We start from the raw sequence: 20532 nt of genomic DNA on the forward strand, positions 1-20532 counted from the left end.
CTCCACACTGTCTCCCTGTCCTAGTAACATGGTATCTATCCTCTACACTGTCTCCCTGTCCTAGTAACATGGTATCTATCCTCCACACTGTCTCCCTCTCCTAGTAACATGGTATCTATCCTCCACACTGTCTCCCTGTCCTAGTAACATGGTATCTATCCTCCACACTGTCTACCTGTCCTAGTAACATGGTATCTATCCTCCACACTGTCTCCCTGTCCTAGTAACATGGATCTATCCTCCACACTGTCTCCCTCTCCTAGTAACATGGTATCTATCCTCTACCCGGTCTCCCTCTACTAGTAAACATGGTATCTATCCTCTACACTGTTCTCCCTCTCATAGTAACATGGTATCTATCCTCCACACTGTCTCCCTCTCCTAGTAACATGGTATCTATCCTCCACACTGTCTCCCTGTCCTAGTAACATGGTATCTATCCTCCACACTGTCTCCCTCTCCTAGTAACATGGTATCTATCCTCCACACTGTCTCCCTGTCCTAGTAACATGGTATCTATCCTCTACACTGTCTCCTGTCCTAGTACATGGTATCTATCCTCCACACTGTCTCCCTCTCCTAGTAACCATGGTATCTTATCCTCCACACTGTCTCCCTGTCCTAGTAACATGGTATCTATCCTCCACACTGTCTCCCTCTCCTAGTAACATGGTATCTATCCTCCACACTGCTCTCCCTCTCCTTAGTAACATGGTATCTATCCTCCACACTGTCTCACTCTCCCTAGTAACATGGTGATACCATCATCCACCACTGTTCCCTGTCCTAGTAACATGGTATCTATCCTCCACACTGTCTCCCTCTCCTAGTAACATGTTATCTATCCTCCACACTGTCTCCCTCTCCTAGTAACATGGTATCTATCCTCCACACTGTCTCCCTCTCCTAGTAACATGGTATCTATCCTCCACACTGTCTCCCTCTCCTAGTAACATGGTATCTATCCTCCACACTGTCTCACTCTCCTAGTAACATGGTATCCATCCTCCACACTGTCCTTCTCCCTGTCCTAGTACATGGTATCTATCCTCCACACTGTCTCCCTCTCCTAGTAACATGGTATCTATCCTCCACACTGTCTCCCTCTCCTAGTAACATGGTATCTATCCTCCACACTGTCTCCCTCTCCTAGTAACATGGTATCCATCCTCTACACTGTCTCCCTCTCCTAGTAACATGGTATCTATCCTCCACACTGTCTCCCTCTCCTAGTAACATGGTATCTATCCTCTACACTGTCTCCCTCTCCTAGTAACATGGTATCTATCCTCCACACTGTAACCCTCTCCTAGTAACATGGTATCTATCCTCCACACTGTCTCCCTGTCCTAGTAACATGGTATCTATCCTCCACACTGTCTCCCTCTCCTAGTAACATGGTATCTATCCTCCACACTGTCTCCCTGTCCTAGTAACATGGTATCTATCCCCTACACTGTCTCCCTGTCCTAGTAACATGGTATCTATCCTCCACACTGTCTCCCTCTCCTAGTAACATGGTATCTATCCTCCACACTGTCTCCCTGTCCTAGTAACATGGTATCTATCCTCCACACTGTCTCCCTCTCCTAGTAACATGGTATCTATCCTCCACACTGTCTCCCTCTCCTAGTAACATGGTATCTATCCTCCACACTGTCTCACTCTCCTAGTAACATGGTATCCATCCTCCACACTGTCTCCCTGTCCTAGTAACATGGTATCTATCCTCCACACTGTCTCCCTCTCCTAGTAACATGGTATCTATCATCCACACTGTCTCCCTCTCCTAGTAACATGGTATCTATCCTCCACACTGTCTCCCTCTCCTAGTAACATGGTATCTATCCTCCACACTGTCTCCCTCTCCTAGTAACATGGTATCCATCCTCTACACTGTCTCCCTGTCCTAGTAACATGGTATCCATCCTCCACACTGTCTCCCTCTCCTAGTAACATGGTATCCATCCTCTACACTGTCTCCCTCTCCTAGTAACATGGTATCTATCCTCCACACTGTCTCCCTCTCCTAGTAACATGGTATCCATCCTCTACACTGTCTCCCTGTCCTAGTAACATGGTATCTATCCTCCACACTGTCTCCCTCTCCTAGTAACATGGTATCCATCCTCCACACTGTCTCCCTCTCCTAGTAACATGGTATCTATCCTCCACACTGTCTCCCTCTCCTAGTAACATGGTATCTATCCTCCACACTGTCTCCCTCTCCTAGTAACATGGTATCTATCCTCCACACTGTCTCCCTCTCCTAGTAACATGGTATCTATCCTCCACACTGTCTCCCTGTCCTAGTAACATGGTATCTATCCTCCACACTGTCTCCCTGTCCTAGTAACATGGTATCTATCCTCCACACTGTCTCCCTCTCCTAGTAACATGGTATCCATCCTCTACACTGTCTCCCTCTCCTAGTAACATGGTATCCATCCTCCACACTGTCTCCCTCTCCTAGTAACATGGTATCTATCCTCCACACTGTCTCCCTGTCCTAGTAACATGGTATCCATCCTCTACACTATCTCCCTCTCCTAGTAACATGGTATCTATCCTCCACACTGTCTCCCTCTCCTAGTAACATGGTATCTATCCTCCACACTGTCTCCCTCTCCTAGTAACATGGTATCTATCCTCCACACTGTCTCCCTGTCCTAGTAACATGGTATCTATCCTCCACACTGTCTCCCTGTCCTAGTAACATGGTATCTATCCTCCACACTGTCTCCCTGTCCTAGTAACATGGTATCTATCCTCTACACTGTCTCCCTCTCCTAGTAACATGGTATCTATCCTCCACACTGTCTCCCTCTCCTAGTAACATGGTATCTATCCTCTACACTGTCTCCCTGTCCTAGTAACATGGTATCTATCCTCCACACTGTCTCCCTGTCCTAGTAACATGGTATCTATCCTCCACACTGTCTCCCTGTCCTAGTAACATGGTATCTATCCTCTACACTGTCTCCCTCTCCTAGTAACATGGTATCTATCCTCCACACTGTCTCCCTCTCCTAGTAACATGGTATCTATCCTCCACACTGTCTCCCTCTCCTATCGACATGGTATCTATCCTCTACACTGTCTCCCTCTCCTATCGACATGGTATCTATCCTCCACACTGTCTCCCTCTCCTATCGACATGGTATCTATCCTCTACACTGTCTCCCTCTCCTAGTAACATGGTATCCATCCTCCACACTGTCTCCCTGTCCTAGTAACATGGTATCCATCCTGCACACTGTCTCCCTCTCCTAGTAACATGGTATCTATCCTCCACACTGTCTCACTCTCCTAGTAACATGGTATCCATCCTCCACACTGTCTCCCTGTCCTAGTAACATGGTATCTATCCTCCACACTGTCTCCCTGTCCTAGTAACATGGTATCTATCCTCCACACTGTCTCCCTCTCCTAGTAACATGGTATCCATCCTCTACACTGTCTCCCTCTCCTATCGACATGGTATCTATCCTCCACACTGTCTCCCTCTCCTAGTAACATGGTATCCATCCTCCACACTGTCTCCCTCTCCTAGTAACATGGTATCTATCCTCCACACTGTCTCCCTGTCCTAGTAACATGGTATCTATCCTCCACACTGTCTCCCTGTCCTAGTGACATGGTATCCATCCTCTACACTGTCTCCCTCTCCTAGTAACATGGTATCTATCCTCCACACTGTCTCCCTCTCCTAGTAACATGGTATCTATCCTCCACACTGTCTCCCTGTCCTAGTAACATGGTATCTATCCTCCACACTGTCTCCCTGTCCTAGTAACATGGTATCCATCCTCCACACTGTCTCCCTCTCCTAGTAACATGGTATCTATCCTCCACACTGTCTCCCTGTCCTAGTAACATGGTATCTATCCTCCACACTGTCTCCCTGTCCTAGTAACATGGTATCCATCCTCTACACTGTCTCCCTCTCCTAGTAACATGGTATCTATCCTCCACACTGTCTCCCTCTCCTAGTAACATGGTATCCATCCTCTACACTGTCTCCCTCTCCTAGTAACATGGTATCCATCCTCTACACTGTCTCCCTCTCCTATCAGCATGATTTATCTTCTTACTTTGTGTCGGTTTGTGACATTATCTCTTCTCTCTTTATTTAGTACTAATATAGATTGACTCATCTTTTAGTTATTCCTGTGATTACTTATTCTTCTGTTTTGCTATTCCTGTGATTACTTATTCTTCTGTTTAGCTATTCCTGTGATTACTTATTCTTCTGTTTAGCTATTCCTGTGATTACTTATTCTTCTGTTTAGCTATTCCTGTGATTACTTATTCTTCTGTTTAGTTATTCCTGTGATTACTTATTCTTCTGTTTAGTTATTCCTGTGATTACTTATTCTTCTGTTTAGTTATTCCTGTGATTACTTATTCTTCTGTTTAGCTATTCCTGTGATTACTTATTCTTCTGTTTAGTTATTCCTGTGATTACTTATTCTTCTGTTTAGTTATTCCTGTGATTACTTATTCCTGTGTGTAGTTATTCCTGTGTGTAGTTATTCCTACGTGTGAGTGTAGTTTAGAAGGTAGGGCATTAGGGAGGGGGAGGGGAGGGTGAGATAGAGGAGACTACGTACATCTTGCTCCATGTCTCCCTCGGCCGTGTGGCTGTGGTTGAGTCTGCCCTCCTTGCCGTTGCGGGCGCGGTCACGGTGGTGGTGCCCGTTGTGCCACGTGACGGGACCGTCAGGACCGGGGGACGGAGAAGGGGACGGGCTCACACAGGCCTTGTGTCCTTCTGTCTTGTGCTTGGAGTTGGGCCTGGAAAGACAGACAGACAGGAGTACTGAACAAACCAGCCGCAATGCTATAATATTGTACAGTACAGTACAGGTTTAAAGGCCCAGTGCAGTCAAAAACGTGATTTCCCTGTCATATATATATATACATATACTTCAACACTGTGAGGTTGAAATATTATTGTGAAATTGTCAAAATTATGAAAATGCCCTTTTAATGTAAGAGCTGTTTGAAAAAACGGCCTGGAATTTCAGCCTGTTTTGGTGGGATGGAGTTTTGGCTTGCCTGGTGACACCAGGCGTTAAATTGGGTAATAGACCAATAAGAAAGAGAGTCCTAAACCTCTCTGCCAATAACAGCTCATTTCAGTTTTCCCTCCCCAATCAGACCACTCCCAGACAGTCGTAGCAAAATTCTTGTTTGAGAAATTGCTCTTTGATAAGAAGCTTTTAGTTTCTTTTTTTTACATTTTAATAGAAACCAATCACATGAAGATACTTAATTGTTACCCAGAAATGATTTGATATTAAGATAAAAATGGCTGCATTGGACCTTTAATAAATAGTACAGTACAAACTGTAAAGACTACTGAACAAACCTGCTGAAATGACTTAGAGTCAAGAGCACAGTACCAGTCAAAAGTTTGGACACACCTACTCATTCAAGGATTTTTCTTTATTTTTACTATTTTCTACATTGTAGAATAATAGTGAAGACATCAAACAAAAAAGTGTTAAACAAATCAAAATAAATGTCATTTTTGAGATTCTTCAAAGTAGCCACCCTTTTGGCATTCTCTCAACCAGCTTCCCCTGGAATGCTTTTCCAACAGTCTTGAAAGAGTTCCCACAAATGCTGAGCACTTGTTGGCTGCTTTTCCTTCCCTCTGCGGTCCAACTCATCCCAAACCATCTCAATCGGGTTAAGGTCGGGTGATTGTGGAGGCCAGGTCATCTGATGCAGCACTCCATCACTCTTCTTCTTGGTCAAATAGCCCTTACAAAACTGATAGTCCCACTAAGCGCAAACCAGATGGGATGCCGTATCACTGCAGAATGCTGTGGTAGCCATGCTGGTTAAGTGTGCCTTGAATTTTAAATAAATCACTGACAGTGTCACCAGCAAAGCACCCCCCCACCATCACACCTCCTCCTCCATGCTTCACAGTGGGAACCACACATGCGGAGATCATCCATTCACCTACTCTGTCTCACAAAGACAGTGGTTGGAACCAAAAATCTCAAATTTGGACACATCAGACCAAAGGACAGATTTCTACTGGTCTAATATCCATTGCTTGTGTTTCTTGGCCCAAGCAAGTCTCTTCGTATTATTGGTTTCCTTTAGTAGTGGTTTCTTTGCAGCAATTCAACCACGAAGGCCTGATTCACACAGTCTCCTCTGAATAGTTGATGTTGAGATGTGTCTGTTACTTGAACTCTGTGAAGCATTTATTTGGGCTGCAATTTCTGAGGCTGGTAACTCTAATGAACTTATCCTCTGCAGCAGAGGTAACTCTGGGTCTTCCTTTCCTGTGGCGGTCCTCATGAGAGCCAATTTCAACATAGCGCTTGATGGTTTTTGCGACTGCATTTTAAGAAATCTTCCGAATTGACTGTCCTTCATATCTTAAAGTAATGATGGTCTGTTATTTCTCTTTGCTTATTTGAGCTGCTCTTGCCATAATATGGACTTGGTCTTTTACCAAATAGGGCTGTCTTCTGTATACCACCCCTACCTTTGTAACATCACAACTGATTGGCTTAAACACATTAAGAAGGAAAGAAATTAAGACGGCACACCTGTTAATTGAAATTGAAGCTGGTTAATTGAAGCTGGTTAATTGAAGCTGGTTGATTATTAAACCTCATGAAGCTGGTTGAGAGAATGCCAAGAGTGTGCAAAGCTATCATCAAGGCAATGGGTGGCTACTTTGAATAATCTCAAATATAAAATATATTTTCATTTGTTTACCACTTTTTTGGGGATACTACATGATTCCATATGTGTTATTTCACAGTTTTGTGAATAGTAAAATAGTAAAAATAATAGTAAATAGTAAAAATAAAGAAAAACCTTTGAATGAGTAGGTGTGTCCAAACGTTTGACTGGTACTGTATTTTGTACTAGCGATTGTCACGACTTCCGCCGAAGTTGGTGCCTCTCCTTGTTCGGGCGGCGTTCGGCGGTCGACGTCACCGGCTTTCTAGCTACCACCGATCTACGTTTCTTTTTCCATTTGTTTTGTCTTGATTTTAACCCTCTGGTTCCCACATGGTTTTGTGCCTGTTTGTTCTTTGTTTAGTGTTCTAGACTTCTGTGTGCTGGTGTGTTTATCCCTATGTGGAAATTATTGTTGTTTCTTTTCGAGTAAAGTACGTCTTTTACTCAGTTCTGTGTCCTGCGCCTGACTCCGTCCTACCGCTGCACACTGACACCCGACAGAAACACGTACCTCATATGGAGTCAGCAGGTGCACCCAGTCCTCCGTTACCAGTGAAGGAGCACGTCCAGCAGCACATGACGATGCTCCAAAATCTTGGCACAGCCATGGATTACGTGCTGCACACCATGGAGCGATGGGAGAGAGGGGTTTTTCCCCCTATCAACTTCACCGAATGGGGAGGAATAGACGCAGCGTTGGTCCGCTATGAGGATTTCACCCGCCGCTTCCGGGCGGTCTTCGATCATCCACCTGAGAGGAGAGCGGCGGGGGAACGCTTGTTCCATCTCAGACAGGGGATGAGGAGCGTACAGGACTTCGCACTGGACTTCAGGCCCCTGGCTGCCAGCGCGGGATGGAATGAGAGGGCCCTGATCGACCATTACCGGTGCAGTCTACGTGAGGACGTTCGTCGGGAGCTGGCATGCAGGGACACCACCCTTACCCTCGACCAGCTGGTGGATTTATCCATCCGGCTGGATAACCTGTTGGCCACCCGTGGACGTCCGGATCGCGGTCCGTCCATTCCATCCCCCAGCACCTCCGATCCTACACCTACGGAACTCGGAGGTGCTGCTCTAAGGGTGACCGGAGGGGCCCATTTCCTGCACCACCTGTGGCCGCAGAGGGCACACTGCTGGTCGGTGCTGGGGAGGTTCCCCAGGGAGTCGAGGCAGCAGGCAGGGCACTGGTGGATCATCCCAGGTGAGTAGGCACCCGACTCACCCAGAGCTCCCTGTTGTGCACATGTGTGTATGTATAGAATTTCCCAGCATAAGGCGCTAGTAGATTCAGGCGCAGCTGGGAACTTTATTGACCGTTCATTTGCACTTAGATTAGGGATCCCTATTGTTCCTGTTGATGTGCCCTTCCCTGTACATGCCTTAGATAGTCGTTCTTTAGGGTCAGGCCTGATTAGGGAGGTCACAGCTCCACTATGTATGATAACGCAGGAGGGTCATGAGGAGAGAATTAGTCTCTTCCTGATCGATTCTCCTGTGTTTCCTGTGGTGTTGGGGCTTCCCTGGTTGGCCTATCATGACCCCACTATTTCGTGGCAACAGAGGGCTCTTAAGGGATGGTCACGTCAGTGCTCAGGGAGGTGTGTAGGTGTTTCCATAGGTGCAACTACGGTGGAGAGTCCAAACCAGGTCTCCACCATGCACATCTCCCCTGAATATGCCGATTTGGCTCTCGCCTTCTATAAAAAGAAGGCGACTCAACTACCACCCCATCGACGGGGGGATTGCGCGATAAATCTCCTGGTAGACGCAGCACTTCCCAGGAGTCACGTGTATCCTCTGTCACAGGAGGAGACGACGGCTATGGAAACATATGTCTCCGAATCTCTGGGACAGGGATACATTCAGCCTTCCACTTCACCTGCCTCCTCGAGTTTCTTTTTTGTGAAGAAGAAGGATGGAGGTTTACGCCCGTGCATTGACTATAGAGGTACAAATCAGATCACGGTGAAATACAGTTACCCGCTGCCGCTCATAGCCAGTGTGACAGAGTCATTGCACGGGACACGCTTCTTAACCAAATTGGATCTCAGGAGCGCTTACAACCTGGTGCGTATCTGGGAGGGAGATGAGTGGAAGACGGTATTTAGTACCACCTTGGCATTTAGTACCTCGTCATGCCGTACGGGTTGATGAATGCTCCATCAGTCTTCCAATCATTTGTAGACGAGATTTTCAGGGACCTGCATAGGCAGGGTGTAGTGGTGTATATAGATGACATTCTAATATACTCCGCTACACGCGCCGAGCATGTGTCCCTGGTGCGCAAGGTGCTTGGTCGTCTGTTGGAGCATGACCTGTATGTTAAGGCTGAGAAATGTCTGTTCTTCCAACAGTCCGCCTCCTTCCTAGGGTACCGCCTGTCCATGTCAGGGGTGGAGATGGAGAGTGACCGCATTTCAGCCGTGCGTAATTGGCCGACTCCAACCACAGTAAAGGAGGTGCAGCGGTTTTTAGGGTTTGCCAACTACTACCGGAGGTTTATCCGGGGCTTTGGTCAGGTAGCGGCTCCCATTACCTCCTTGCTGAAGGGGGGACCGGTGCGACTGCAGTGGTCAGCTGGGGCGGACAGGGCTTTTGGTCACCTGAAGGCTCTGTTTACCTCGGCTCCCGTCCTGGCTCATCCTGATCCCTCCTTGGCATTCATAGTAGAGGTGGACGCGTCTGAGGCTGGGATAGGAGCTGTGCTGTCTCAGCGCTCGGGTACGCCACCAAAGCTCCGCCGCTGTGCTTTCTTTTCGAAGAAGCTCAGTCCGGTGGAGTGAAACTATGATGTGGGGGACCGGGAGCTGTTGGCTGTTGTCAAGGCTCTGAAGGCGTGGAGGCTTTGGCTTGAGGGCTTGAGGCTAAACACCCTTTCCTCATTTTGACTGACCACCGCAATCTGGAGTACATCCGGGCGGCGAGGAGACTGAACCCTCGCTAGGCAAGGTGGGCCATGTTTTTCACACGTTTTGTTTTCACCCTATCCTACAGACCAGGTTCCCAGAAGCTAAGGCAGATGCACTGTCCCGGATGTATGACACAGAGGAGCAGTCCACGGATCCCACTCCCATACTTCCGGCTTCTTGCCTGGTGGCACCGGTGGTATGGGAGGTGGACGCGGACATGGAGCGGGCGTTACGTACAGAGCCCACTCCCACCCAGTGTCCAGTTGGGCGTCTGTACGTTCCGTCTGATGTCCGCGATCAATTGATCTGTTGGGCCCACCCTCTGGTCATCCTGGCATCGGTCAGACGGTGCATTGCCTTAGTGGGAGGTACTGGTGGCCCACTTTAGCTAAGGACGTGAGGGTTTATGTTTCCTCCTGCTTGGTGTGCGCCCAGTGCAAGGCACCTAGACACCTGCCCAGAGGGAAATTACAACCCCTACTCGTTCCACAACGGCCGTGGTCACACCTATCGGTGGATTTCGTGACGGATCTTCCTCCGTCACAAGGAAACACCACAATCCTGGTCGTTGTGGATCGGTTTTCTAAGTCCTGCCGTCTCCTTCCTTTGCCCGGTCTCCCTACAGCCCTACAGACTGCGGAGGCCCTGTTTACACACGTCTTCCGGCACTACGGGGTGCCTGAGAATATATTGTCTGATCGGGGTCCCCAGTTCACATCGAGGGTCTGGAAGGCGTTCATGGAATGTCTGGGGGTCTCGGTCAGCCTGACCTCAGAGTTTCACCCCGAGAGTAATGGGCAGGTGGAGAGAGTTAACCAGGATGTGGGTAGGTTTCTGCGGTCCTATTGCCAGGACCGGCCGGGGGAGTGGGCGGCTTTCATCCCCTGGGCAGAGATGGCCCAAAACTCCCTCCACCACTCCTCCACTAACCTGTCTCCGTTTCAGTGTGTACTAGGTTATCAGCCGGTCCTGGCACCGTGGCATCAGAGCCAGATCGAGGCACCTGCGGTGGATGAATGGTTTCGGCGCTCAGAGAAGACCTGGGACGCTGCCCATGTGCGCCTACAACGGGCCATCAGGCGACAGAAGGCGAGCGCCGACCGCCACCGGTGTATGCACTGGGGGACCGGGTCTGGCTCTCGACCCGAAACCTGCCCCTTCGCCTGCCCTGCCAGAAGCTGGGTCCGCGGTTTGTGGGGCCATTTAAAGTCCTGAGGAGACTGAACGAGGTATGTTATAGGTTGCAGCTTCCCCCTGATTACCGTATTAACCCCTCGTTCCTTGTGTCTCTCCTCAGGCCAGTGGTGGCTGGTCCGCTCCAGCAGTCTGAGGTGCGGGAGGTTCCTCCGCCCCTCTCTGGACATCGAGGGGGCCCCGGCGTATGCTGTTCGAGCCATCCTGGACTCAAGGCGTCGGGCGAGGGGCCTTCAGTACCTCGTGGAGTGGGAGGGGTACAGTCCGGAGGAGAGATGCTGGGTGCCGGTGGAGGACATCCTGGACCCTTCCTTACTGCAAGAATTTCACTGTCTCCACCCGGATCGCCCTGCGCCTCGTCCTCCGGGTCGTCCTCGAGGCCGGTGTCGGCGCGCTGCTGGAGCCGCGCATCAAGGGGGGGTACTGTTACGACCTCCGCCAAAGTTGGTGCGTCTCCTTGTTCGGGCGGCGTTCGGCGGTCAACGTCACCGGCTTTCTAGCTACCACCGATCTACGTTTCTTTTTCCATTTGTTTTGTCTTGATTTTAACCCTCTGGTTCCCATATGGTTTTGTGCCTGTTTGTTCTTTGTTTAGTGTTCTAGACTTCTGTGCGCTGGTGTGTTTTTCCCTGCGTGGAAATTATTGTTGTTTCTTTTTGAGTAATGTACGTCTTTTACTCCGTTCTGTGTCCTGCGCCTGACTCCGTCCTACCGCTGCACACTGACACCTGACAGCTATAGGCGGTTATAGACTCTAGAGTATAGTGTATAACCTTTTAAACATTTTCAAGCCAGTCATAATATTTTCTTCTGACCCTATAACAATCACACATGTCTAGCAGAGCTGTTGCAAACCTTAGCTATCGATACCTCAGTAGACCAAAAGAAGTCTGATTAAAACGAAGGCATGTATCTAAGGGGGGGGGGTATGTTGGGGGCCACCGTGGGGGGTCCCTACCTGCCAGGGGACTTGGAGGGGCTGTGGCCTGCGGAGGAGAGTGATGCACTGTGGGAGCTACAGCAGCTGCCTCTACGCTGAGACGTCCTACTGGGGGACTCTAATGGGGACCTGTTGGATACACACACACACACACATATATATACAGACGCGCACACACACACACACACACAAGCACACAAGCATTTGGACAGACACACACAAACGCACGCACACACAAACATTCGGACAGACGCACACACACACACACACACACACACACACACACACACACACACACACACACACACACACACACACACAAACACATATACAGACCCACACACACACACGCAAATAACATGATCACTGTGGTAAACTGGTCACTGTGGTAGACTGGTCACTGTGGTAGAATGTTTATTTTGATTGGCGATTTCCTGCATTTATTAAAAATCCCATCAGGTAGCCTGATTTCAGATATGTCCATGTAAACAGGATTATTATGGCAATCGTTCTATTATATTAATCTGTCTATAATTACATTATTGTGTGCATGTTACGGTGCTTAACGAAACAGACTGAGAACATATCACGTTCAAGTTTGGGTTTTAACCGACAGCTGTTACGCCCCCATCCCTCCCGCTAATTGGGCAACTTTTGCACATTTGTTGTTGTCTGAGTGAGAGAAATGCTGTAAATCAAATCGAGAGGAGTCCATGTGTTCTGAAAGATGAGCCATTAGGATTACACTAAATACCTCTTTGGTGTCACTTCAAGAAAACCACACCCTGCACTTCACATTTCCATATTTGAAAACAATAAAAATGTAAATTTACAGTATCAATGTTTTTGATCGCTATGTTCGAGCCACCGTTACAAAGATGACATGCGTCTATTTTTTGTCGTATTGTGAATAAAATGTGCCACAGAACACACTCTTGAATGCATTCATGATGACTCCATTCTATGCCCAAAATACAAAGACTAACACTGCAAGATCACATTACAGAACTTAGCTAGCCATGTTGGCAGTAGCTAGCCATGGTGGCAGTAGCTAGCCATGTTGGCAATAGCTAGCCATGTTGGCAATAGAAGAAGCTTTCAAGTGATGCCCATTTGAACCAGATTGTGATTTATAATGGACCGTTTTTGGATTGCCTAAACAACAACAGTAATTGTGTAATGGTGCGGGGGGCTGTGCTGTGTTCCAAACAAAAAATTACAAGGGTGCTTCCTTCAGTTCCTCAGTGACAAAGCTAGGAGAGGTAAAAAAAAACGTATAGTTGAAGGCTCTTTCCTTGAGTCACATGGTCATAGCACTATTATAGCAACCACGTTAGTTGTTAATGATCTTGTCAACGCTTTAGACACTCAAATGAATTGTATTGATTTGTTTGTGGACCTGTCGAAAGCTTTTGATTCTGTTGATCATGTTATTTTACTAAATAAGTTGGCCATCGTGACTGGATGGGGTTAAGTCCGAGTTTGTTGACGTGAATAAAGGTCCATTTCCATTTTGGGATCTGTTCTCTTCACTATTTATATAAACACCATTGGTCAATCTGTAAATAATTATAAACTTCATCTATATGCGGATGATATGCGGAATCGCTGCAGAATGCCATCCCATCTGGTTTGCGCTTAGTGGGACTATAATTTGTTTTTCAACAGGACAATGACCCAACACACCTCCAGGCTGTGTAAGGGCTATTTGACCATGAAGGAGAGTTATTGAGTGCTGCATCAGATGACCTGGCCTCCACAATCACCCGACCTCAACCCAAATGAGGTGGTTTGGGATGAGTTGGACTGCAGAGTGAACGAAAAGCAGCCAACACGTGGGAACTCCTTCAAGACTGCTGGAAAAGCATTCCAGGGGAAGCTGGTTGAGAGAATGCCAAGAGTACGCAAAGCTGTCATCAAGGCAAAGGGTGGCTAATTTGAAGAATGTGAAATATATTCTGATTTGTTTAACACTTTTTTGGATACTACATGATTCCATATGTGTTATTTCATAGATTTGATTTCTTCACTATTATTCTACAATGTAGAAAATAGTAAAAAATAAATAAAACCCTTGAATGAGTAGGTGTGTCCAAACGTTTGACTGGTACTGTATATGCTGTGTATAATGTGTATTTTTATGTTGTATCATACAGGGCACATTTGGAAAAGAGACCTAGTTCGCAAATTTCTTCCTTGTCAAAATATATATTTTTTTATAATCAAGTGCATTGAAATGACTTAAGAAATATGCAGTTTGGAGAGGTGTTTGGTCACTTAGCAACACCAGTTAGAGTTCTAACTCAAACCCACAGTTTGGAGAGGTGTTTGGTCACTTAGCAACACCAGTTAGAGATCTAACTCAAACCCACAGTTTGGAGAGGTGTTTGGTCACTTAGCAACACCAGTTAGAGATCTAACTCAAACCCACAGTTTGGAGAGGTGTTTGGTCACTTAGCAACACCAGTTACAGATCTAACTCAAACCCACAGTTTGGAGAGGTGTTTGACCACTTAGCAACACCAGTTAGAGCTCTCACTCAAACCCACAGTTTGGAGAGGTGTTTGGTCACTTAGCAACACCAGTTAGACCTCTCACTCAAACCCACAGTTTGGAGAGGTGTTTGGTCACTTAGCAACACCAGTTAGAGATCTAACTCAAACCCACAGTTTGGAGAGGTGTTTGACCACTTAGCAACACCAGTTAGAGCTCTCACTCAAACCCACAGTTTGGAGAGGTGTTTGGTCACTTAGCAACACCAGTTAGACCTCTCACTCAAACCCACAGTTTGGAGAGGTGTTTGGTCACTTAGCAACACCAGTTAGACCTCTCACTGAAACCCACAGTTTGGAGAGGTGTTTGGTCACTTAGCAACACCAGTTAGAGATCTAACTCAAACCCACAGTTTGGAGAGGTGTTTGACCACTTAGCAACACCAGTTAGACCGGTCACTGAAACCCACAGTTTGGAGAGGTGTTTGGTCACTTAGCAACACCAGTTAGAGATCTAACTCAAACCCACAGTTTGGAGAGGTGTTTGGTCACTTAGCAACACCAGTTAGACCTCTCACTGAAACCCACAGTTTGGAGAGGTGTTTGGTCACTTAGCAACACCAGTTAGACCTCTCACTGAAACCCTTGTCATAGTTTTGTATTATATTGCACCTACTTCAACATTTCATTGAATATTCTTATTATGTTACTGAATGTATCCAAAGTATTTTCACATTTCGTTATTGTCAAAATGTTGTGAAAAGCACAGTAAATGTAAAATGCACATCAAATCAACAGTGTAATGTTTTGTATTCAGTCTTGTGTCAGGTGAACGGATGTGACCTTTTGGTCAGTCCTTTTGGTCTGATCATTTCCCCATAATGTCCATAGTGTTTTCTTAACCATGGTCGTGGACATGCTTTTTATGGTTCTTCTGTTAGAAACATTTCAATTGGGCCCTATCCATATAGACCTATTTCCGTGAGTGTAAGGGGTTAAGTCTACAGAACATCTAACAGTCAGACGTGTCCATTATTGTAGGTTGGATTATATATAAAGAAAAGAGGGATCCTTACCTCTTTCTGGTTTTGTTCTTGTCTTTCTGTTTGTTCTTTGGGCTAGCCGATCTGTAAAGGGAAACAGATTGGTGTTTTTTCATTAAGCAGGTTAAAACGGTACAGCGCCTTCGGAAAAGTATTCATTAACCGTCGACTTTTTACACATTTTGTTGTATTACAACATGAATTCAAAATGGATGAAATCCTTTTTTTTTCTCTCACGTATCTACACACAATACCCAATTTGCAAATGTATTGATAATTAAATACAGAACTATTTCATTTACATAAGTATTCCCACCCCTGAGTCAATACTTTGTAGAAACATCTTTGGCGGTGATTACAGCTTTATGTCGTCTTGGGTATGTCTGTATCAGCTTTGCACATCTGCAGATTTTCTCAAGCTCTGTTAAATTAGATGGGAAGTGGCAGTGAAGAGCAATCTTCAAGTCTTTCCACAGATTTTCAACAGGATTCAAGTCTGGGCTTTGGCTTGGCCACTCAAGGACTTTCACATTCCAGCATTGTTTTGGCTGTATGCTTTGGGTCATTGTCCTGTTGGAACATAAATCTTCACCCCCAGTCTAAGGTTCTTTGCACTTTCTCATCAAGGATTTGGAAGCTAAAGAAATGCACACCTGGTTAGGCGAGGTTCTGGCTAGCGGAGTAAACACTTGAAAAAGCTGTCTTACGTTGGTTATTCAATTATAGTGTAAGGCTCTCCTTTTCCCATCAAGGGTTTGCATGTATTTGGCTCCATTCATTGTTCCCTCTATCCTTACCAGTATTTCAGTCCCTGTCGCTGAAAAGCATCCCCATAGCATGATGCTGCCACCACCATGCTTCACGGTAGGGATGGTATTACACAGGTGATGAGCTGTGCCTGGTTTTCTCAGACCAAAGAGTTAGATTTTTGTTTTCATCAGATCACTGAACCTTATGATCTCAGTCTTTCACATGCCTTTTTATTGCAAACTCCAGGTGTGATGTCATATGCCTCTTTTCTCAGGAGTGGCTTCCGTCTGGCCACTCTCCCATAAAGCCCAGATTGGTCAAGTGCTGTAGAGACTGAGGCAGGTTCTCCATCTCAGCCAAGGAACTCTGTAGTTCTGTCAGAGTGTTCAATGGGGTCTTGGTCACCTCCCTGACCAAGGTCCTTCTTGTCCGGTTGCTCAGTTTTGTTGGACGGAGTCTGGATAGCTCTGGATAGTGTTTTTCCATTTCCTAATGATGGAGACCACTGTGCATATGGACATTTTCAACACTCTATAAACTGTTTTAGAACCTTCCCCAGATATATGCCTCATCACAATTATATCTCTGTGATCTACAGACAGTTCCTTGGACTTCATGGAATAGTTTCAGCTCTGACATACACGGTCAACTGGTGGGACCTCATATAGATGGACTGGTGTGTTTCATTCTAAATCATGTCCAAACAATTGAATTGGCCACAGGTGGACTCCAATCAAGTTGTAGTGACATCTCAAGGATGATCAAAAGAACATTGGATGCACCTGAACTCAATTTGGAGTTTCAAAGCAAGTGATTTAGATATTCCTGTTTTTCCATTTTCAATAAATTATAAATACAATTTTGTTTATGTAATCCATTTTGAATTCAGGCTGTGGAATAAGTCAAGGGGTATGAATACTTTCTGAAGGCACTGTATGTGCAATGTAACAAGCAAGCATTAGCCTAGTTACATTCACAGAGTCTCCCTGAATGTAAGGCTACATATGTGATGTGCACAATGTGCCATATTTATCTGCATACCCACCTGTATCTCCTCTTTCTCCTATGACCAGATGTCGACCTACACAAAGAGAGAGAGAGAGAGAGAGAGAGAGAGAGAGGGAGAGGGAGAGGGAGAGGGAGAGAGAGAGAGAGAGAGAGAGAGAGAGAGAGGGAGGGAGGGAGGGAGGGAGTGAGGGAGGGAGTGAGGGAGGGGGAGAGAGAGAGAGAGGGTGAAACCTCTGTTACTCACACATAACTCAGGCCTGACCTGAACACGTCTCTAGAACAGATCAATTTAAGGGGTTATATGCTCATTCCTCAATGCTTGACTGACTACATACTTCAAAGTCCTTCATACTGTACAGTATGTTCACACTACTGTTGCCATGGTGATTAGTCAGCCAACAATAGCTATTATTTCCCCCTCTTTTTACAGTATTAATAGAAGAAGAAGAAGAACCGTACAAATGAACTTCAGTTAGTGGAGATGGAGGAGACTGAAATGAAAACATGCTTAAAGTACTTTTGCTTCCTCTTTCAAAAAAAATGTAAAATTGTTTCGTGAATCATGGATGAATCTGTCATTTGTTAACAAGTTTCTGTAAATAATTTTTGATAGCATTTCTACGTTGGAAATAAAAAATATTATTTGGTGCATTTTCACCCATATTTTTTTAAAATAATAGATTACAGTTGATCTTTCTTGAATAAGTTCCTCCATTTCTTTTTGTTTTTCCTCTAACGTATTGTGTGTCTCTGTATTACAGTGTTTGTTACTATCTTTCTGTAGTTAGTTTTTGTTTTAAAGATTGAATTACATGGCCTCTAAAGGCACATTTAAAAGTGCCCCAAACAATAATGGGGATCTGCTGTACCTGTATTGTGTAGGAACAGTGATTCTGTCTTGGTTAGTCATCCAGTAGGCTAAATTTAAATGTTCAATATCCTTTCCTTTTTGACTTAAATCTATTTCAACATCTATGGTAAGACCTGAAGATGGTTGGCAAGCAATGATCAACAACCAATTGGAAAGAGCTTGAAGAATTTTGAAAATAATAAATGCGCAAATGTTGCTCAATCCAGGTGGGGAAAGCTCTTACAGACTTACCCAGAAAGACTCACTTGCTGCCAAAGGTGCTTCTACAGTCGTGGCCAAAAGTTTTGAGAATGACACAAATATACATTTTCACAAAGTCTGCTGCCTCAGTGTCTTTAGATATTTTTTGTCAGATGTTACTATGGAATACTGAAGTATAATTACAAGCATTTCATAAGTGTCAAAGGCTTTTATTGACAATTACATGAAGTTGATGCAAAGAGTCAATATTTGTAGTATTGACCCTTCTTTTTCAAGACCTCTGCAATCCGCCCTGGCATGCTGTCAATTAACTTCTGGGCCACATCCTGACTGATGGCAGCCCATTCTTGCATAATAAATGCTTGGAGTTTGTCAGAATTTGTGGGTTTTTGTTTGTCCACCCGCCTCTTGAGGATTAACCACAAGTTCTCAATGGGATTAAGGTCTGGGGAGTTTCCTGGCCATGGACCCAAAATATCGATGTTTTGTTCCCCGAGCCACTTAGTTATCACTTTTGCCTTAAGGCAAGGTGCTCCATCATGCTGGAAAAGACATTGTCTGTCACCAAACCTTTCCTCGATGGTTGAGAGAAGTTGCTCTCGGAGGATGTGTTGGCACCATTCTTTATTCATGGCTGTGTTCTTAGGTAAAATTGTGAGTGAGCCCACTCCCTTGGTTGAGAAGCAACCCCACACATGAATGGTCTCAGGATGCTTTGAAATGCAGTGGAAATGTTTTTGGGGGATTCAGTTCATTTGCATGGCAAAGAGGGACTTTGCAATTAATTGCAATTCATCTGATCACTCTTCATAACATTCTGGAGTATATGCAAATTGCCATCATACAAACTGAGGCAGCAGACTTTGTGAAAATTAATATTTGTGTCATTCTCAAAACTTTTGGCCACGACTGTACAAAGTATTGACTTAGCGGTGTGAATACTTATGTAAATGAGATATTTCTGCATTTAATTTTTAATCAATTTCCTAACATTTAAAAAAAACCATGTTTTTACAGGGTATTGTGTGTAGATGGGTGAGAGAAAAATTATATTTACTCCATTTTGAATTCAGGCTGTAACAACAAAATGTGGACTAAGTCAAGGTGTATGAATACCTTCTGAAGGCTCTGTATAGTGTAATACACAGAGCGCTGGTCAAAAGTAGTGCACTAAATAGGGAATAGGGGCCCTGGTCTAAAGTAGTGCACTATATAGGGATTAGGGGCCCTGGTCTAAAGTAGTGCACTAAATAGGGAATAGGGGCCCTGGTCTAAAGAAGTGCACTACATAGGGAATAGGGCGCTGGTCAAAAGTAGTGCACTATATAGGGAATAGGGGCCCTGGTCTAAAGTTGTGCACTAAATAGGGAATAGGGGCCCTGGTCTAAAGTAGTGCACGAAATAGGGAATAGGGGCCCTGGTCTAAAGTAGTGCACTAAATAGGGAATAGGGGCCCTGGTCTAAAGTAGTGCACTAAATAGGGAATAGGGGCCCTGGTCTAAAGTAGTGCACTAAATAGGGAATAGGGGCCCTGGTCTAAAGTAGTGCACTAAATAGGGAATAGGATGCCATTTGGGATGCAGCTTGTTGTTGTTCCACCAGAGATAACAGACTGGGGACTAGAGAGGCTTGTGTTCTAGTGGGACTCATTTATTTAACTCCCACCATTCTCAGACACAACCATTCCCTGATACTGTTCTGCTTATTAACCCCCTCGTCTCGGACTCATTTATTTAACTCCCACCATTCTCAGACACAACCATTCCCTGATACTGTTCTGCTTATTAACCCCCTCGTCCTTCTCCTCCCTCCTTTTCTCCTAATTGGAAAAATATACAATGCTATCCTTTAAAATGGAGCCCAAGACAAAGAGAACTCTACCTGCTGAGCTGTTGTTACTGTACATAGTGTGTGGTGGGTGGTGGGTGGTGGAACACTGACGGTGAGCACCCCTCACCCCTCCAAATCCCCAACACACATAGACAGTAGAGCGCTTCACACGAGGCCACTCTAGGGACTCACCCACCACCTTGTTCTCCTCTTACTGAATCTTACATTATTCATCTATAGACAACACCTGCAATGCAGTGGATCTTTGGAGAAATCTGAGTAGAGGATAGAGAGGCAAAAGAGGGGAGGTTTTATAAAGTGGAGAGAGGGTTGAGGTGTTGGAGGTGTGGGGGGCAGTGATGCTCAGCAATTTGGACAGAGGCTCATGTTTCTTGTTTTGCAGCTACCATACAGGTTTGGTTATTAGAGGAATGAGTTTAGCCCCGGAGAGAGAGAGAGAGAGAGAGAGAGAGAGAGAGAGAGAGAGAGAGAGAGAGAGAGATAGTGTGTGAAAGATTGAATGAGAGAGAGTAAGATTGTGAGAGAGCGAGATATTTTCTATTTTATTTAT

General features: G+C 45.6%; 1 protein-coding gene across 1 annotated transcript in view; it reads right to left on the minus strand.

The window, feature by feature from the left end:
- srrm3 (serine/arginine repetitive matrix 3) overlaps positions 1 to 20532 on the minus strand; it is a gene marked incomplete in the record, with an annotated part of 158853 nt that overhangs the window by 22820 nt on the left and 115501 nt on the right. Inside the window, 4 exon segments of the mRNA XM_029699563.1 lie at positions 4614 to 4797; positions 11785 to 11895; positions 15335 to 15385; positions 17097 to 17132. Coding sequence (XP_029555423.1) covers positions 4614 to 4797; positions 11785 to 11895; positions 15335 to 15385; positions 17097 to 17132 — 382 coding nt within the window.

The sequence above is a fragment of the Salmo trutta genome, chromosome 19 (genome assembly GCF_901001165.1).
Source record: "Salmo trutta chromosome 19, fSalTru1.1, whole genome shotgun sequence".
In the NCBI taxonomy this organism is placed as follows: Eukaryota; Metazoa; Chordata; class Actinopteri; order Salmoniformes; family Salmonidae; genus Salmo; species Salmo trutta.